Source organism: Zalophus californianus, chromosome 5 (genome assembly GCF_009762305.2).
Source record: "Zalophus californianus isolate mZalCal1 chromosome 5, mZalCal1.pri.v2, whole genome shotgun sequence".
NCBI lineage: Eukaryota > Metazoa > Chordata > Mammalia > Carnivora > Otariidae > Zalophus > Zalophus californianus.
In genome coordinates, this window is record NC_045599.1 from 121,501,667 (window position 1) to 121,520,059 (window position 18,393).

An 18,393-nucleotide genomic window follows, 5' to 3' on the forward strand; every position below is an offset into this window, starting at 1 on the left:
TTTGCATGTAGCTGTCCAGTTTTCCCAACACCATTTATTGAAGAGACTGTCTTTTTCCTAGTTATATTCTAGCCTCCTTTGTCAGAGATTAATTGACCATATAAGCATGGATTTATTTCTAGGAAGAGAGCCATGTATGTCTAAGAGTGGAAGAGGGTATGAAGTAAGGAAATGTTCCAAATAATCAGTAATGTGTATAAAGTGGGCATAGTCCGGTTTTAATGGAGAGCTAAAGATTACATGAATAAGTTTTATTAGTAGCATGAAACCATTGCAACAAGTTATTTTAATCTTTTCACTTAGGCTTAAAACCGTTTTTTAAGGTTAGCTATTATTGACACCACAATTAAAAACCACTAGTATTTTCTCATCTCTGTTGTAGAGATGAAAATGCTATTCCGCACCTTGAGTTGTCTGGGTAGAGTAAAAAAAAAAAAAAAGGAAATATTTTCATTCCTCCTCTTGCTATTTCCAGAAGCTATACACAGGCAAAAGAATCACAAAGGAAACAGAGCTGTAGAATAATAGAGTCACAGGGGGCCCTAGAGATCAGTAACAACTTCTAGTTTAGTTTACCAGTGGCTGTGATGGTTAATTTTATGTGTCAGCTTGGTTAGACTATGATGCCCAATGGTTTAGTCAAACACTGGTCTAGATGCTGCTGTGAAGGTCTTTGTGGATATGATTAGCATATATAGTTATTTGGCTTTGAGTAAAGCAGATTATTTTCTATAATGTTAGTGGGCCTCACCAATCAGTGAAAGGTCTTAAAAACTGGGACAGGTTTCTTAAGGAATTCCTATTCAAGACTGCAACATAGAAATCCTACCTGAGTTACCAGCCTGCTGGCCTGCCTTTCAGGTTTTCTAGCTCCACAATCACATGAGCCAATTCCTTAAATAAATCTGTCTCTTCCTCCTTCCTTCCCTCTCTTCCCCCTCTCTCCTTCCCTCACTCCCCACCACATATATTTATAAATATAAATATATATGTAATATATATTTACTAATATTTTATATTTATCTTATTCTTATTATATAAATTTTATGTAAATAATAAAAATAAAAACGTATTTATATTTATTATATAAAATTATATTTATAAAACATATTATATATTTATATATAATAATATATGTATTTTATATATATATATTTCTCTAGAGAACCATGACTAATACAGTGGGATGACTAAAACCCAGTGAAATTACATGATTTTCTTAATGTCATTTAGTAAGTGGTGGCAGAGCTGGTAAAAGAAAGATGGGGAAACTGGGTCATAAAATTGCCTAAAATATTGATTATAATGCTAGGAAAGAAATTCAGAACTATCAACTTTCAGCCCTGTCTTTTCTGGTGGATTGCATGCTGAGAAATGTGAAATTTTATGCAAAACCAATATATTAAAAATTCTGAATAAAGCAGATAAAACAGGAGAGGGGTTGTTTGCTTCACCAAAAGATACAGTATACAATTCTTTTTTTATTATTTAAATTCAGTTAGCCAACATATAGTACACGATCAGTCCAGATGTAGTGTTCAATGATTCATCAGTTGTGTATAACACCCAGTGCTCATCACATCACGTGCCCTCCTTAATGCCCATCATCCAATTATCCCATTCCCTGCAGCTTCCCCTCCAGCAACCCTGTTTGTTTCCTATAGTTAAAGTCTCTCATGGTTTTTCTCTCTCTCTGATGACTTCCCACTCAGTTTTCCCTCCCTTTCCCTATGATCCTCTGTGCTGTTTCTTATATTCCTCATATGAGTGAAACCGTGTAATTGTCTTTCTCTGATTGACTTATTTCACTCAGCACAATACCCTCCAGATCCACCCACGTCCATGCAAATGGTAAGTATTCATCCTTTCTGATGGCTGAGTAATATTCTATTGTATTATTGTATAATATAGCTATAGGTATCTATTGTGGTGTATATATACCACATCTTCTTTATCCATTCATCTGTTGATGGACATCTCGGCTCTTTCCACAGTTTGACTATTGTGGACATTGCTGCTATAAACATTGGGGTGCAGGTGCCCCTTTGGATCACTACATTTTTATCTTTGGGGTAAATACCTAGTAGTGCAATTACTGGGTCATAGGGTAGCTCTATTTTTAACTTTTTGAGGAACCTCCATACTGTTTTCCAGAGTAGCTGCACCAGCTTGCATTCTCACCAACAGTGTAAGAGGGTTACCCTTTCTCAGCATCCTCATACAATTCTTTATAAAGACAACTATCTTCAACATTTAAAATGGTTTCATTTTAAAAAAAAGTTTTGTAACCTTTTAGAGACACATAAGTTCAACATACTTGAACAGGGCATGTTTTTAAAGTATAATTTATTAAAAAATATTCCCAAGATCTAATAATTATTTCATTCTCCTAAAGATGAATGCTCTGTGAGGATAGAAAAGGCAATGAAGGAAATAAACATATGTTATCTTAATAAACATAAATCTCACATTTTGGGTGATGCTTTGCTGAAAACAAAGCTTTTTCATATACACTCTTTCCTGGAAGCTTCACCACAAATCTCTGAGTTATTAGCACCATTTTATAATGGAGATAACCAGGGCTGACAGACACTAGAAAACTTGCCCAAACTATTTAGACAGAGCAACTGATGCCCAGAGCTGAGCTCTCTCCTAATGGGAGCTGCCCATGGGCCTGCCATGATGCCGACAGAGAACCGACATTAGTCAGAAGGGTGGTATTTGTAGGTCTCTTAACCTGGAATCTTATAGTGAGCTAAATTTTCACACCAATCAAAAGGGTTTGTGGGCTCCTACCAGGAGAGCAAGAATATTAAGATTTATCTTGGGAAAAAAAAATCCTAGGACATTTTTTTTTCTTATTCTGAAAGATAACCCTACCTTGTTCTCTTGAAGCTATAAATTGATTCTAGGAAGCAATGGAAAATCTGATCTCTAAGGGTGAGGAACGATCTCTTCTCTCCATCTTTCTCACAGTGCATCCCGTTTGGAGTAAATATTCTGTGGGCTCTGCATCCTCCTACAATACGCAAGCTTTAGTTGTGGGTTTTGGTGTTGTATGGTTTACTGAAGTAAAATGATCATTCCCAGGTTTTATAGCTCTCTCTCCTACCTTGTTTTCATTTCTCCAAGCTAAAAGCACTTACTTTAGGAACAGGATTTACACATCACTGCATCTACATTCTTTGGGTTGCAAAGACCTACCATATTTTCAGTGCATTTCTTATACATTCCGCAGGCCACTCCTGGACTCATCACATTTGTAAAACTTGATTTCTCTTCTCTTTCTCATCTGAGAGCAGGTGGACCAAGACAGTTCTTTGGAGGCTCAATGAGTGATTTCTCCTGAGAGAGATACATCTCTCCAGTCTGCCAAGGAATGAAAAATCAGACAATCGCATAAATCATTTTGAATGTTGCCAAATAAATTCCACCAAATGCTACTGGCAATAATTATAGTATGTCACTGGGAAATGTGATTTTCTTCCAGCATCAGGCTTTACCTTGTCCTGAGTGCCATGAAAACGACACAGAGAGGACACAGGCAGCTCCCTCCATAGCAATAACCGATTTCTCACGATCCAGGAAACGAAGGGGTTGAAGTGCTTTTTACCTTGAAATGTCTGGAACAGGATACCAGGGATTAAGTAGGAACCACTAGAATTCACTGCTCTTTGTCCACAGCACACTTGCCAACTACTCCAAAAATTAGGCGAAGTGGTGATTAAAGACCACCATTTTGTTATAAGCAGGGCTGTGGGCTCTGGCTGAGGAGAGGCACAACCTGTTGTAGCTTACAAAAAGGAAAGCTCTTTGGTAAGAATGGAAAGTCCTGAAAGCCAGTATCAGAGTCTGCTCCCCGGGAGGCGATAGCATCCCAAGTCTGCTAGGATTTTAGGTTCAACCACAAGACTCTTTCCTACAAACAGGACCGGGAAGTCAAATCAAAGGGCCGAGCAAAACCACGGGCAAAGCAGCTGGGTGAACCAAGTTAAAAAGAAGACAAGGAAAGCTGCAGCATGGCGAGAAAAGGCAGAGACGCATAGGAGGGATAAGACGGGAGGAGGGAGTCGAGGAGGGAGGGGAGAGAGGAGAAAGCCGAGCGCGGACGTCAGGAACAAAAGCTCCAGCGGAGTCTGGCGGAGGCACTAGGGGAGCATGGGGTGTTTTGAATAATTATTAAAATTAGCGTGTGTCTGCGCCATCCTGTGGGTGTGGCGCAGAGCGGAGTGTAAACTCTAGCCCGGCCGGAGCAAACATTGGATTAGCGGCAGCAGCCAGCCAGCCAGCCTGCGGAGGAGTGCGGGGACCAGCGCGCGGCACGCCGACCGGCACGATGGCCTCGTCTCAGGGGAAGAACGAGCTGAAATTCGCCGACTGGATGGCAACTCTGCCAGAGAGCATCCACAGCATCCCCCTCACCAATTTAGCCATCCCAGGTAGGCGCGCGGACGCTGCCGACGGGGCGCTCGCCCTGCCCCGCCCTGCATTATCTGCCGCGAAGTGGTAACTTGCCACGCTGCCCGAGGGAGGGAAACTCGTCCCCAGGGGTGGGTCTCCGGCCAGGCGAGCGCGTGCCTGGGAGCCTCGGGCCTCTGGCGTTTTGCAAACCTCTGGGGACCGTGGCGCGGCGAGTCAAGGTGACTGCTGTTGCACTGGGCTTTGGAAGCAGGCAGGCTGTGCCAGAGGGCTGGGGCAGGGGGAAGCCTCGGCTCCAGGATCCGCCTTGCGCCCCCCTCCCACGGTTTTCCTCGCAGACTTGGGGGGGGGGCGGGGGCGACTTCTGGGTCTGTGGGGTGACAGAGCGCGGTGAGCGCAAGCGGGTGTCCTGAGGGCTCGGCTCCGGCTCGTGGACCTCCGACTCCATCCCTGTCACGGAATGGAGCGGATTTGGTAGATTTCTCGGTTAGAGCCTACCCGAGTCTTTAATATTCGTCCCCAGTCTCCTTTAAAGAGACAAAGCGCTTCCCTGAGAGCGAGGAAAGTTCAGGGACCCGCGGCGGCGTGATCACTGCCCTTGACCGGGAGCTGAAGGGAGCGAGGGGCGGAGGGCGCCGCTTCCTCGTCTGCGTGGACCCGGCGGGCTTGGTCGGGTGGTCACCGTCGGGATTCTGTTTCAAGTGCTGTTGGCAACGTGTAGCGCCGGGGTCAGGAAAGCAAACCCTTGAGGACCGTGCGTCTGTTGCTCGGGACAGAAGCCCAGCGGGGGAACCTGCGTGAGCAGCCGCGGAGAGTTGGGATTAACAGGCAAACCAAAGGGGAAAAGGGGAGTATGCGAGTGTCCAGACAGCCCAGAAGGAAGGAAGTCCCGGCAAAGCGAGGAAGAGACGCGAGGGATCCAGAGGCTTCAGCATGGCGCGCGCGGCACACATCAGAGGACTAGGCAGTTTTCTGGGGGCGGGAGCGTGCAATAGCCGCTAACTCAGGTGTGCAGGAGAGAAGGATATTTCAGGGCGGAGTAGTACGGTGACCGCTGGGGACACGGCCATACTTCGTTACCAATTTCACTTTTCACTTGTGCTGAGGGTGCAGATGCCTGATTCTCCCAGGAGCCGGCTAGAGGGCAATTTACCCACAGGTAGTCCACCCCCTGCCCCGAGCTCTGCCCGGTTATCAAGTTCAACCTTCTGGTCTGTCTCCTCTTGATCTACCCCATCCAGCGCCCCCTCTCAGCCACTGGAGGAAGACACAATAAAGAGGAAAGGGGCAGGGGGCGGGGGGAGGAAGAGAAGGGTTCCTTTGAAAAATCCCAAAAGGCTCTAACCAGCAGCTCTGGAATTGATCAGTAACTCAGATCAATGGTTGTTAGTCAAGTGGATGTTTGGCTGCTATGACAGGCACAGGCTGCGCTCTCAGCACCAACCCCTGAAGGAAGGATTTGTTGGTCTCCTTTTTCCCTTCTTCAAGAGGTAGCTTCCCAAGAGCCCAGGTATCTCCAAGGAAAAGAACAACCCAGCTTCTCCTCTGTGCACTTACCCTGCTACCTGGGTGAGGCTGGGGATTGCTCTTTTGAAGGAGACAGTAGAAAGTGCACAACTCTGTTGGAAAATTTCACTCTCACTTCCACAGTGCCACGTTCCTATAGTCTTTCCTTCCTCTTTATGTGGTTTTTAGACAGTTGCTTTCAGATGATCTCACCTGAACATTTCCATACATATAGAAAGTAATAAAGGCAAGGACTCTGATGCCAGCCTTCTGGCAGCTGACTCGCCGGATACACAGGGAGTAAAAAGCCTAAGTTCACATTGCTAGTTACGAGGGATAGTATGATACTATGTCAGAATCTCTATTACATTTCTGTAATTCTTCACTTTTCAAAACACTAGGATGTACATCAGATCACAGAACCCTTCCCCAAACCTCATCAAGGAGGCAGTGCTGCTACCACCCTTAACTCCATTTCATAGATGTAAAAATTACAGCTCAGTGAGGGCAAGTAATTTACCATCAGATCAGTGATCTGACCCCGAAAGTGGTCCTTAGGGAGAGTCTCCTAGGAATTTTCGAGGGAAATGCATTAGGGTTTGTATCTGGATGGCTCAGTAGCAAGAGCTACTAACCAGGGTGAGGGGACAAGGAACTAGGCATTAGCAGGATACAGGGCAATTTTCCTTTTCTCCCCATGGGACAAAGTGAAAACCTGAGGTCAGAGACTTTGATATTCTGTTTGTCTTCCAGTAGAGGCATTGGGGGTAAGATTGGGAGGCTTTGCATAGGATCCATTTTGAGTATAATACTAAGAGGGGTTGTGGCATTGGACGCAGTGGGAATTTTCACTGCTTTCCCAGCCCTTCTTAATATTATACTCAAAGTGAATCCCCTACAAAGCCTCATTCTTACCCCCAGTACTTCTGAGAAGAAAAAAAACAACAACCATGTTTCACCAAATCCACGCCCCTGAATTTCCCCATGATTTTGTAAAGGCGGTTTGGTAGATCCATATGTATAAAATCTAGGTGTAAAAATGGGTTTGGTACTTTTCTGCATTACTCAACTGTGAAAATTTTTGGAGGAAAAAAGACATTCAAACTTTGATAGAGAAGACTAATTGGAGACTATTAAACACTAATGGAATAATTGCCTTAAAATCATGCTAATAGCTTCCTGGCTGCTACATGTTTACTTGGCCAGTTGCTACAGCTTGAATTAAGTAATTATCTCCACCATTTAAAACCACTCCTGATGCACCATACAAGTGTTTCTGTGGAGGGGAATGACTGCTCGGTCATCCTCAAAGTTCAGGTTTTCTTAGGTGAAGCAACCAGAGAGTGAAGAGCTGCTTAATTAAGAGGCCACCCATTTGGGGCAGCTGACCCAGATTCCCCAGGGCTAGTGCAAAGAAGTGATGCTTCCTGTCACTACAGGCAAGTGAGAGAGAATAAACAGAAATGGAAGCAGGAAGACAAATGGTAAAATTCAGATGAAAGTGAGTGTGATGAATTTCTGGCATCTTTGCAGGAGAGTTCTAACCTTATAATCATGGTGCCTCCAGAACCACGGTAAAGAGACCAGACCCATCATGGGAGTAAGCAAGCTTTTTGCTTGATCTGGGTAAGGTGTTGGTGATCTGGTCTACGATAAGGAGTCATTCTGTCCAAAATCTGAAAGATCAGGAAGTGTTTTTTATTCCACAGGAGGGTTCTGCCATACGTTTTCTGATAGGTGATGAAAATCTTCGCATAATACAGCAAACTGACCATGTAATAATGAAAGATTGGCCAAAATATTGTGGTATTGGAACTCAGAGAGAGTGTATGTTTCCTTGGTGTTGGAGTTCATGGAGAGGCTGAGACCTCCAGCTGACCCTAAAGATGGACCCCAGCAATCAGAAGCTCCTCACCCCCGCCCCTATCCTTAGAAATTTGCATTCCACCCACTGTTTCCACAGCTGGAACCCTTTCAAGGACGCTGCCTTAGGAGAGTTAAGCCATTATTGAGACCATCTGGCCATGCACGTGAGTGAACCCAGGCAAGGCCTCTATATAAAGTCTTAAGATTCCTGTTGGTGGGTGTGACGATCTACTCTTCTTGCAGCCACCCAAAAACAAGTCTTGCATGTAGGTTCCCTTGCTTATGAAACCTGACACTTTCCAGCCTGGGGCGGCCTGCTTCTTTCTTTGGTCTCTTCATGTCCTCTGTGTACAGGGGTCAGTTTTTGAACCGACACTTAAACAGGAATTGTTGATTGTGCTTTAGATAAGGAACACAGAAATGCTTTGGAGATCAATAATTATACCTGATGATTTTGTTCATTTCTTCCAGAAAATGCCGATGGCAATGAAAAAGAGCAGTTTTACTTAGAGAAACTAGATGTTTATACAGCTCTGATTTCTGTGTTCTTATGTCTGCTTTTATTAGTTTTTCATTTCTTTCCTCACAACGATCTCTTCTTCTTGTTGCCAGTATTTCTGGAGCCAGCTGTCTTCTTCCTTTTCTTTGTAACTTACTATTTCTATTTTGATTGGGATGAGACCATCTACAGGACAAATCTACAATTGGGTCTAATTGTACGATTGGGTCTAATCTTTTAAAAAGCAGGATTGTTGGGTTTTTTTTTTTTCCATCATTTTAGTTAGGATGGTGATACAAAGTTAATCTTTGAGAGCAACCAAAAAGCAACAAAATTGTTTAGGATGAATACCTTTTTTGTATTGCTTTTCCAATTTCCAGTTTTGTTTTTGATTTTGCTAAAAAGGAAAAATTACAGATCTGGAACATCATTTATTCTAGGACTTTTTCTTGATGAGCTGAACTGAATCACCACCTATTAATATAAAGTGATACTGATGCCATTTTACAGCTTACAAAATGTTTTCTCATGTACACACACGTTGTCTACATGTTCTATCAATAAACCTCCAAGGCCTTGCTACTCAGAGTTGGTCCAGGGACCAGGGGAGGTAGAAATCTATCTCAGATTCCACCCCTCAGACCAATTTAATCATAATCAGCACTTAACAAGAACCCAAGGTGACTTATATACACATTTATAGTTGGAAAAACACTGCTTTAGGGTAGCTCTAAGGGGATCCTTTATGTAAGTGGCAGAGCCAAATTTAAATATACATCTTTGACTAAGCTCTTTCTTTTGGACCATGCAGTCTATTTATGAGTGTTCAAATTTATAATCAGGCTTAGAGCCAGAATGTGGGTATTTGACTCAAGGCTAATGGCCCAGGTTGGGAACATACTGATAACTCATATTATAGTTCATCATGCACCTTGAACATAAATGTGACTTAATTGCTACCTAAGTGTTCAAATTAGGTCGCTGTGATAAATGTAAAACCTTTCCCCTCATTTCCTTAAAGTACTGCTATCAGCCATCAACAGCACTTAAAATCAGCCCATTTGGTGATGCTAGAGGTCGCTAATGGCAATTTAGGAAACATCCGTGTGTTGTGTCTTTGTCCATTTGGTCTCATTCTTTGTTGTGTTAAAGGCCCAGCTACTATTGTTGTATTTATAGGTTACAGAGTCATTCAATTTATCTATAAGCTAAACTTTTCAATATTGCTCTTGAGTAAAAGTGGTATCGTGAAGGCAAAATCAGCATCAGAAAGCCAGTAAATTGATTTTTTTTATTAAAAAAGAAATGACCAATCTTGTTTGTATTTGCAAACCATGCCTCATTTATTTGAAGCATGGTTGACATGGAATAGAAACATGAATGTGGTTGTAACAAACACTGGAATTTTAGTTATTGAGCATAATCAGTGTTCCAAATGAGCTGACATTTTTAAAAAAACCCTCAATTTGCTAAAATGGATAACACAATGTTTATATGTTAAGGCTTACACACTTTACCCTTATGAAAATTTCTCATATCTTTACTTAGAGTTTCTCATACTTAATTCCAACTCCACCCAATCAAAATGGAAAGTGTGAATTACAAAGAAGAGGAATGAGACTGTTGAGTGCCATACATCAGCAGTAATATAGGGAATATTCGTGAGGGAAGTCTAAGAAATGAAGACACAAGGACACAGAAGGTAGGCTTCCCTAAACCCTGCCACCCCAAAGTAAAATCAGAATCCTGTTAGAGTATCCGTTTTCACTCTTCCCAAGCACCTGTTTAATGGACTTCCAAATAGTTCTAAAAATCTCTGGACAAATTCTTAAGTATGCATTATAAGCTGATTTTGGGGGCTACTACCTACATGGTATCTGCCATTTTTCTTCTTTCCTGTTTTGGGGAAGCTTTGAGGAGTTGTCACTTTTGCTGATGAGACATCTAGAGGAACTGTGCTTCCATAATTTTTATACCTAAAATACCAGTGCTGCTGGCAGTCCCACCAGGGCCCATGCTGTCTGCAGAGACCCAACATTAAGGATGTTAGTGTGTAACAAGGACCCTGGATTCCACTGTAGTCAAAGGCTCCCAGGGCTGGGTTTCCCATTGTGGAAGCTGCAGATAGCCACCTCTGCTGACCCTGTCTGCCATCACTGCTAAAGCTATGAGTGCCAACACAGAACCCTTCAATCTTTTTGCCTAGGATGGATGTCAACAAATAGCTTTTTGAATTTATATTGATTCTTTTGTTGTTGTTGTTGTGCCCTTACCCTAGGACTCACATATGAGTTTATGAGGGCTGGATGGAGAATAATATTTAGAATAGACTTTGTTCTATACTCTGCATTATTCTCAATTTTAGCCCACTCTCTGTGTGCACATGTGTGGATGTACACACATATAGTGTGTATCACTACTTTTCCAAGGGACTTGTTTTCCTCCCCTGCCCTATAAGTAGACCTCTGGTGGGTGCTACCTAATTAATCCTACCTCCAGACAGGTCCAGGGTAGGAAAGCAGTTGGGGTCCATATTGTTCCTGGGCAGAAGCCTGGGACAACATAAATAGAGCCAAATAAATGGACATACCTAAAGTAATTGCTAACACCTCCATTATTTGAAAGCGGAATAGTAGTGTAAGAGATGTGCTCTGAGCCTTAAAGAAAAGGTTAAATCTCATGCATACATGCATATATATGCACAGATTTTAACTATTGTTAATCAAAGGGGTCAGCTCTGCTAATCTAGAAATTTTTCCTGTTACTACCAATGACACCGCCTCTTACCAAAAAGCATTAGTTTGGGAAATGCGAGAACATGTCACCTTAATGGGTACTCAAGGAACTTCTAGACACAAGCATTTGATACCCTCAAGAAGCTTATATATTCTCTTATGTCTCCTTCTTTGGGTGGGTTAGGATCTCAGATTGGAGGCCAGAAAAGTATCTAAATCCTATATTCCAGAAGGCAGGGAAGAGTGAGGGAGAAATTTACCATGCTTCAGATGGAATTCTGCCAGAAACTTTCTCTAGAGCCATATGCTTTTATTATGCTCTATTAAGAGAGGAGGATGGGTCAGGAAGAGGGGCAGAAGGAGATGGCTAAACGTTCTTGAGAAGCAGCCAGGATTAGTCACCTCCGGAGACCAGGTCCTGAAGCAGATGGCACATTGATTGTTAGATATGCTCTTGTTAGGTCCCTATATTTCATCACAGACCCTGGAAATGGACAGCTCTGTCACCACTTTATCTTAAATGCCAGCTAGTACTATGTTTCACATAGAATTCTTCCTGTGAATTAATTTTTAGGAAGCAGCCATGTTTATCCTTAGACAATGTTATAAATGATGGTTGTGTTCCTTGATTCACTTGGAGAATTTATTTCATGAAGAAAAGTGGACTATGATGAATGGCAATTTTAGTTGCCTACCAGGCTTTCCTGGAAGTCCCCTCTGGTTTGTGGGGTGGTAAAGAGGAAGATGCACTCAAAGGCATCCTAATGGGCAAATGGGAACTCAGTGCATGTCTCAGGCCACACTCCCCTGTCGGGGAGGAGGAGAAAGAGGAGAAGGAAGACCAGGGCTGTCTTTAGCAGAGTTAGCTCTAAACACACTCCTGCCATGTCCAGCCCTGGGCTTTTCTCCAGGGGAGAGGGTGGGGGAAGGTGGTCAAGGGGATACAAAAATACTGACTTGAAGGTTGCTAGAAGGGAAGGCTGCAGAACTAAGTTTTGTTAGTCCTTATCACCCCTGCCCCGGCCATGTCCTTATTTCTCTTTATATCTGCTCAAATTCCTTGGGTCTGGCATTAGAGTCCCAGCCTTGAAAATGTCCTTAATTCTCTTATCTCACTTTTGTTCTGCTTACCTGGAAAAACTTCAACTCCGTCAGCTTCTATTTTTTTTTTTTTTTTAACCTATCCCAGTCCCAGAAAACTTCAGTAGCTAAACATTACTGGGGTGCGGCGGAAGAAATTACACAGCCTGGATGCCTCAACTCGCTAGAAATTTCTGACCATATATCTTATTTCATATCCCCATTAAATTCCTTTTCCTTTTCTCTGAGATACTTTCATATCTCTTCTTGCTCCTCAAATCAGCACTGCCTTTCCACCTCACCCTAAACTTATGACCTCACCTGATATTTTATATAAAAAAATACATACAGAGAAGAACTTCCTTGGTTTCCCACCATTAACCCAGCAACCTACCTGCATCTATTTCTGCATTTTCTTTATGTAAGAGAAATTCCTGGATCTGCTCCTCCCTAAGTCCACCTTCTCTACTTGTGGCCTGGATCCCATCCACTCAAATCTCCTCAGAGTTTACTCCCAAATTCATCCCCTCTCTCTCTCGTGTCACTGTTTTTCTCTACCTCTGCTGGATCACTCTAGTCAGTACACAAATATATTATTATTGCCTCTGTCTTAAAAAAAAAAAAAAAGGCCCTCTGGCTCCATACCAGCCTTTTTCTCCACTGTGCTAGTTCTCTGTGATATTTGTAAAAACATCCCCTCTGTCTTGAAATTATTCTTTTCTGTCTCTAGCCCATGCTAATCTCATTACTTCTCTACCACTGCACTAAAATTGTTTTTTATCAAGGTTGCTAGTGATCTGTATTTTCTAAAGCTAATGGTTAATCCTTTATCATCTTATTTGATCTTTCAGCATCATTTGATGTGTTTGACTACACTTCTGTTCTTAAACATGTTCTTCCTTTGGCTTCTTATGACACTTTTTAAAATACTGTGCTAAAAAACATGAGATTTACCCTGTTTTTAAGTGTACAGTATTATTAGCTATGAGTATAGGGGTGTATAGCATACCTCTAGAATGTTTTCATCTTGCATGACTGAAGCTTTATATCCATCAAATTACAGTTCTTCATTTCCTCCTCCCACCAGCCCCTGGCAACCACCATTCCACTTTTTGCTTTTATGAGTTTGACTACTTTAGATACTACTGAATGTAATATTTGTCCTTCTGTAACTGGCTTATTTCATTTACCATAATATCCTCAAGGTTCATTCATGTTGTGGCATGTGACTTCTTCATGGCTGGATAATATTCCATTGTATGTATAGTCCACATTATGTTTATCTGTTCATCCACTGATGGACATTTAGGTTGTTTCTATGTCTTGGCTGTTGTGAATAATGCTACAATGAACACAGGAGTGCTGATAGCTCTTTGATATCCTTATTTCAGTTTTTTTGGATAAATACCCAAATATGGAATTGTAAGGTCATATAGTAGTTCTGTTTTTTATTTTTTTGAGGAACTGTCACATTGTTTTCCTTAGCACCTGCATCATTTTACAATCCCACCAGTAGTAAACAGGGGTTCTGCTTTCTCTACATCTTCACCAACACTTGTTTTCTGTTATTGTCTTTGATAATGACCATCCTAACAGGTATGAGGTAATATCTCATTGCAGTTGTGATTTTTAATTTCCTTGATGATTACTGATGTTGAACATCTTTTCATATACCAGTTGGCTATTTGTATGTCTTTTTTGTTGGAGAAATGTCTATTCAAGGTTTCTGCCATTTTTTTTAATTGAGTTATTTGGCATTTTGCTCTTTGGTTGTAGGAGTTAATTATATGTTGGAAATTAATCCCTTACAGATATATGGTTTGAAAATATTTTCTCTCATTTCATGGGTTGCCTTTTTACTCTATTGATTGCTTGATTGCTTTTTTGCTGTGTGGAAGTTTTTTAGCTTGTGGTCCCACTTTTCTATTTTCCTTCTGTTGTCTGTGCTCTTGGTCTCTTATACCAGAAATTATTGCCAAGACCAATGTTTGGAAACCTTTCCCCCATGTTTTCTTCTAAGAGCTTTACTGTTTCAGGTCTTATATTTAAATCTTTAATTTACTTTGAATTCATTTTTGTATATGGTGTGAGATAAGGGTCCAATTTCATTCTTTTGAATGTAGATAACCAGTTTTCCCAACACAGTATTGAAGAGCCTATCCTTTCATCCTTGTCTACCTTGTCAAAGGTCAGTTGACTGTATATGTGTAAGTTTATTTCTGGGCTCTCCATTTTGTTCTGTTGATATGTATGTCTGTCCTTATGCTAGTACCATACTGTTTTGCTTACTATAGCTTTGTTAATATGTCTTAAAACAAGAAGTGTGAGTCCTCCAGCTTTGTTCTTTTTTCTCAAGATTATTTTTGCTCTTTGGGTTTTTTGTGTGTGTGTGTGGTTTCATATGAATTTTAGAGTTGTTTTTTCTATTTCTATTTTAAAAATCATTGGGATTTTGATGGAGATTGCAATGAATCTGTGGATCAATTTGGGTAGCCTGGGCATTATAATATTGTCTTCCATCCGTGAACAGGGGATGTCTTTCCATTTATGTGAATCTTTAGTCTGTTTTACAAATGTTTCAGTTTTCTGAGTACAAATCCTTTACCTTCTTGGTTAAATTTATTACTAAATATTTTATTCTTTTTAATGCTATTATATGGGATTGTTTTCTTAACTTCCTTTTTGGATAGTTTATTTTTAGTATATAGAAATGAGACTGATTTTTGTGTATTGATTTTTGTATCCTTCAGCTTTACTAACTGCATTTATTCAAACAGTTTGTGTGTGTGTGTGAGATCTTTAGGGTTTTCAATATATTAGATCATATCATCTGCAAGGTGGAATCATTTTAGTTATTTCTTTCCTATTTGAATGTCTTATTTTTCTTGCTTAATTGCTGTGTCTAGGTCCAGTACTATGTTAAATAGAAATGGTAAGAGTGGGCATACTTGCTTTGTTCCTAAGAGCTTTCAGCTTTGAGTATGATATTATCATGGACATTTCATATATGACCTTTTTAATGTTAAAGTCATTTCCTTCTATTCACAGTCTGCTGAGTGTTTTTAACATGAAGGGGTGTTTGAGTTTTTGTCAAGTGCTTTTTCTGCATCTTTTTAATATTAAACTATCCTTGCACTCTTGGATTAAATCTCACTTAGTCTTGGTGTATGATCCTTTTAATGTGCTGTTGAATTTGGTTTGCTACTATTTTGTGGAGGAGTTTTGCATCTTTAATTCATCAGGGATATTGGCCTGTAGTTTTATTATCTTGTAGTGTTTTTGTCTGGCTTTGGCATCAGAGTAATGCCAGCCTCACAAAATGAGTTTGGAAGTGTTACTTCCTCTAATTTTTTGGAAGAGTTTAAGAAAGATTGGTGTTAATTCTTTAAATGTTTTGTAGAATTCAGCACTGAAGCAATCTGATCTCTGGCTTTTCTTTGTTGAGAGGTTTTTGCCTACTGATTTAATCTCCTATTCGTTATAGATTTGTTCAGATTTTCTGTTTCTTCATGATTCAGTCTTGGTCAATTGTGTGTTTCTAGGAATTTATCCATTCTAGGTTATACAGTTTGGCATATAATTGTTCATATTAGTCTTTTTAAGTCCTTTTTATTTCTGTGGCCTCAATTGTAATGTCTCCTTTTTCATTTCTGATTTCATTTGTTTAAGTCTTCTCTTTTTTCTTATTTAGTCTTGCTAAAGGCTTGTCAATTTTGTATACAATTTTAAGAAATCAACTCTTAGTTTCATTTTCTATTTTTCTATTCTAAATTTCATTGATTACTCTCTAATCTTTATTATTTCCTTTCTCCTACTAACTTTAGGCTTAATTTGTTCTTTTCTTAGTTTTGTGAGGGTCTAGAATTAGGTTATTTGAGACTTCCTTCTTTTTTTTAACATTTTGTTTATTTATTTGAAAGAGAGAGTGAGAGAGCACATGAGCCTGATGTGGGGCTTGATCTCACAATCCTAAGATCATGACCTGAGCCGAAATCAGGAGTCAGATGCTTAACCAACTGAGCCACCCAGGCACCCTAAGACTTCCTTTATTAATGAGGGAACTTATTGCTATAAATTTCCCTCTTAATAATGCTTTTGATGTATCCCATGTGTTTTGGTGTGGTGTCTTCATTTTCCTTTGTCCCAAGATATTTTCTAATTTCCCTTTTAATTTCTTATTTGACCCAAATTAACCAGATTTCTTATGGGTTATTAAAGAGTATATTGTTTCCATGTATTTGAGAATTTTTTAGTTTCATTCTACTGATTTCTAGTTTTATTCCTTTGTGGACAGAGAAAACACTTGATGTGATTCTAATCTTTTAAATCCCTTGAGATCTGTTTTGTGGCCTAACATGTGATCTGTCCTGGAGAATGTTCCATGTGTGCTTAATAAGAATGTGTATTCTGCTGCAGTTGGATGGAACATTCTATATATGTCTGCTAGGTACATTTGGTCTATAGTGTTCAAGTTCTCTATTTCCTTATTGACCTTCAGTCTGGATGTTCTATCCATTCTCCAAAGTGGAGTATTGAAATTTCCTATTTATTTCTCCTTTCAGTTTTGTCAATGTTTGTTTCACATATTAGGTACATGTATATTTATATGTATATAAATATGTATATGTATGTGTGTTAGGTACATGTATATTTATAATTTGTATATTTTCCTTGTGAATTGACCCTTTGTGGTTATATAATGCCTTTTTTTGTCTCTTGTGATAGTTTTTGACTTAAAGTCTATTTTCACTGTTAAAAGTATGGCTACCTCTGCTCTCTTTTGGTTACCATTTATATGGAATATCTTTTTCGATCCTTTCATTTTCAGCCTATCTGTGTCCTTAAAATCTAAAGTGAGTCTCTTTTTTCAAACAGCACATTAAAAGGATCACGCACTATTATCAAATGGGTTTTATCCCTGGGATGCAAAGATGGTTTAACATATACAAATCAGTAAATACAATATACCACATTAATAGAATCAAGGATAAAAATCATCATCTGATTATCTCAACAGATGCAGATAAAGCTTTGACAAACTCAGTGCCATTTCATGATAAATTCTCTCACCAAAGTGGGTATGCAAGGACCATACTTCAGCATAAAATAAAGATCATATATGACAAAACCACAGCTAACTTCATACTCAATGGTGAAGCTGAAAGCTTTTCCTCTAAAATTAGAAACAAGGCTGACAACGCTAACCATTCCTATTGAACCAAGTATGGGAGTGCTACCCATAGCAATTAGGCAGTAAAGAGAAATAAAAGACATCCAAATCAGAAAGGAAGAAGGAAAATTGTGTGCAGATGACCTGCTCTTATATGTAGGAAACCCTAAAGGCTCAACTAAAAACCTGTTAGAACTAATAAACAAATTCAGTAAAATTGCAGCTTACAAAATCAACATAGAAAAATCAGTTGCATTTCTATACACTAACAACAAAATTTTTTAAAGAAATAAAGAAGACAACTCCATGTATAATAGCAGGGAAAAAAAATAAAATACTTAGGAACAAATCTAACCAAAGAGAGGAAAGATTTGTACATTGAAAACTGTAAGACACTGATAAAGGAAATTGAAAAAGACAGATTAATGGAAAGGATAGTCTTTTCAATAAATGATGTTGAGAAAACTGGTATTTGCATGCAAAAGAAAGGAACTAGGCCTCTATCTTAACCGTACACAAAAACTAGCTCAAAATGGATTAAAGACTGAAATGGTAACACTCCTAGAAGAAAACATATGGAAAAAGCTTCTTGACAGTAGTCTTGGCAATGACATTTTTGGATATAACACCAGAAGTGTAAGAAATAAAAGCAAAAATGAATAAAAGCAGGACTACATCGAACTAAAAACTTCTGTACAGCAGAAGAAATAATTAACAAAATGGGAGAAAATATTTGCAAACTGTATCTCTGATAAGGGGTTAATTTCCAAAATATAAAGAACTCCTCACAACTCAATAACAAAAAAACAACTGATTAAAAACTGGACAGAGGACCTGCATAGACATTTTCCAAAGAAAACATACAAATGGCCAACAGGTACATGAAAACATGTGCAAATTCACTAATCATCAGGGAAATGCAAATCAAACCACAACAAGATAGCACCTAATACCTATTAGAATGGCCATTATCAAAAATACAATTAACCTGGCTAGAGATTCTGGAGGCCTCTTAAACCTTTCCTGTGGTTCTATCTTCTCTGGGCTTGTCTTTGTAGCTTCTTCATTAGAGGGATTTGCTGATCCCTCCCTTCCACCCTACCAGCATCTCATAATCT

General features: G+C 39.8%; 1 protein-coding gene across 1 annotated transcript in view; it reads left to right on the plus strand.

The window, feature by feature from the left end:
* The first annotated feature begins 3,891 nt into the window (after nt 1-3,891).
* PLCXD3 (phosphatidylinositol specific phospholipase C X domain containing 3) overlaps nt 3,892-18,393 on the plus strand; it is a 166,980-nt gene continuing 152,478 nt past the window's right edge. The window contains exon 1 of the mRNA XM_027606255.2: nt 3,892-4,439. Coding sequence (XP_027462056.1) covers nt 4,337-4,439 — 103 coding nt within the window. The 5' untranslated portion in view covers nt 3,892-4,336. The remainder of the gene's footprint in view (nt 4,440-18,393) is intronic.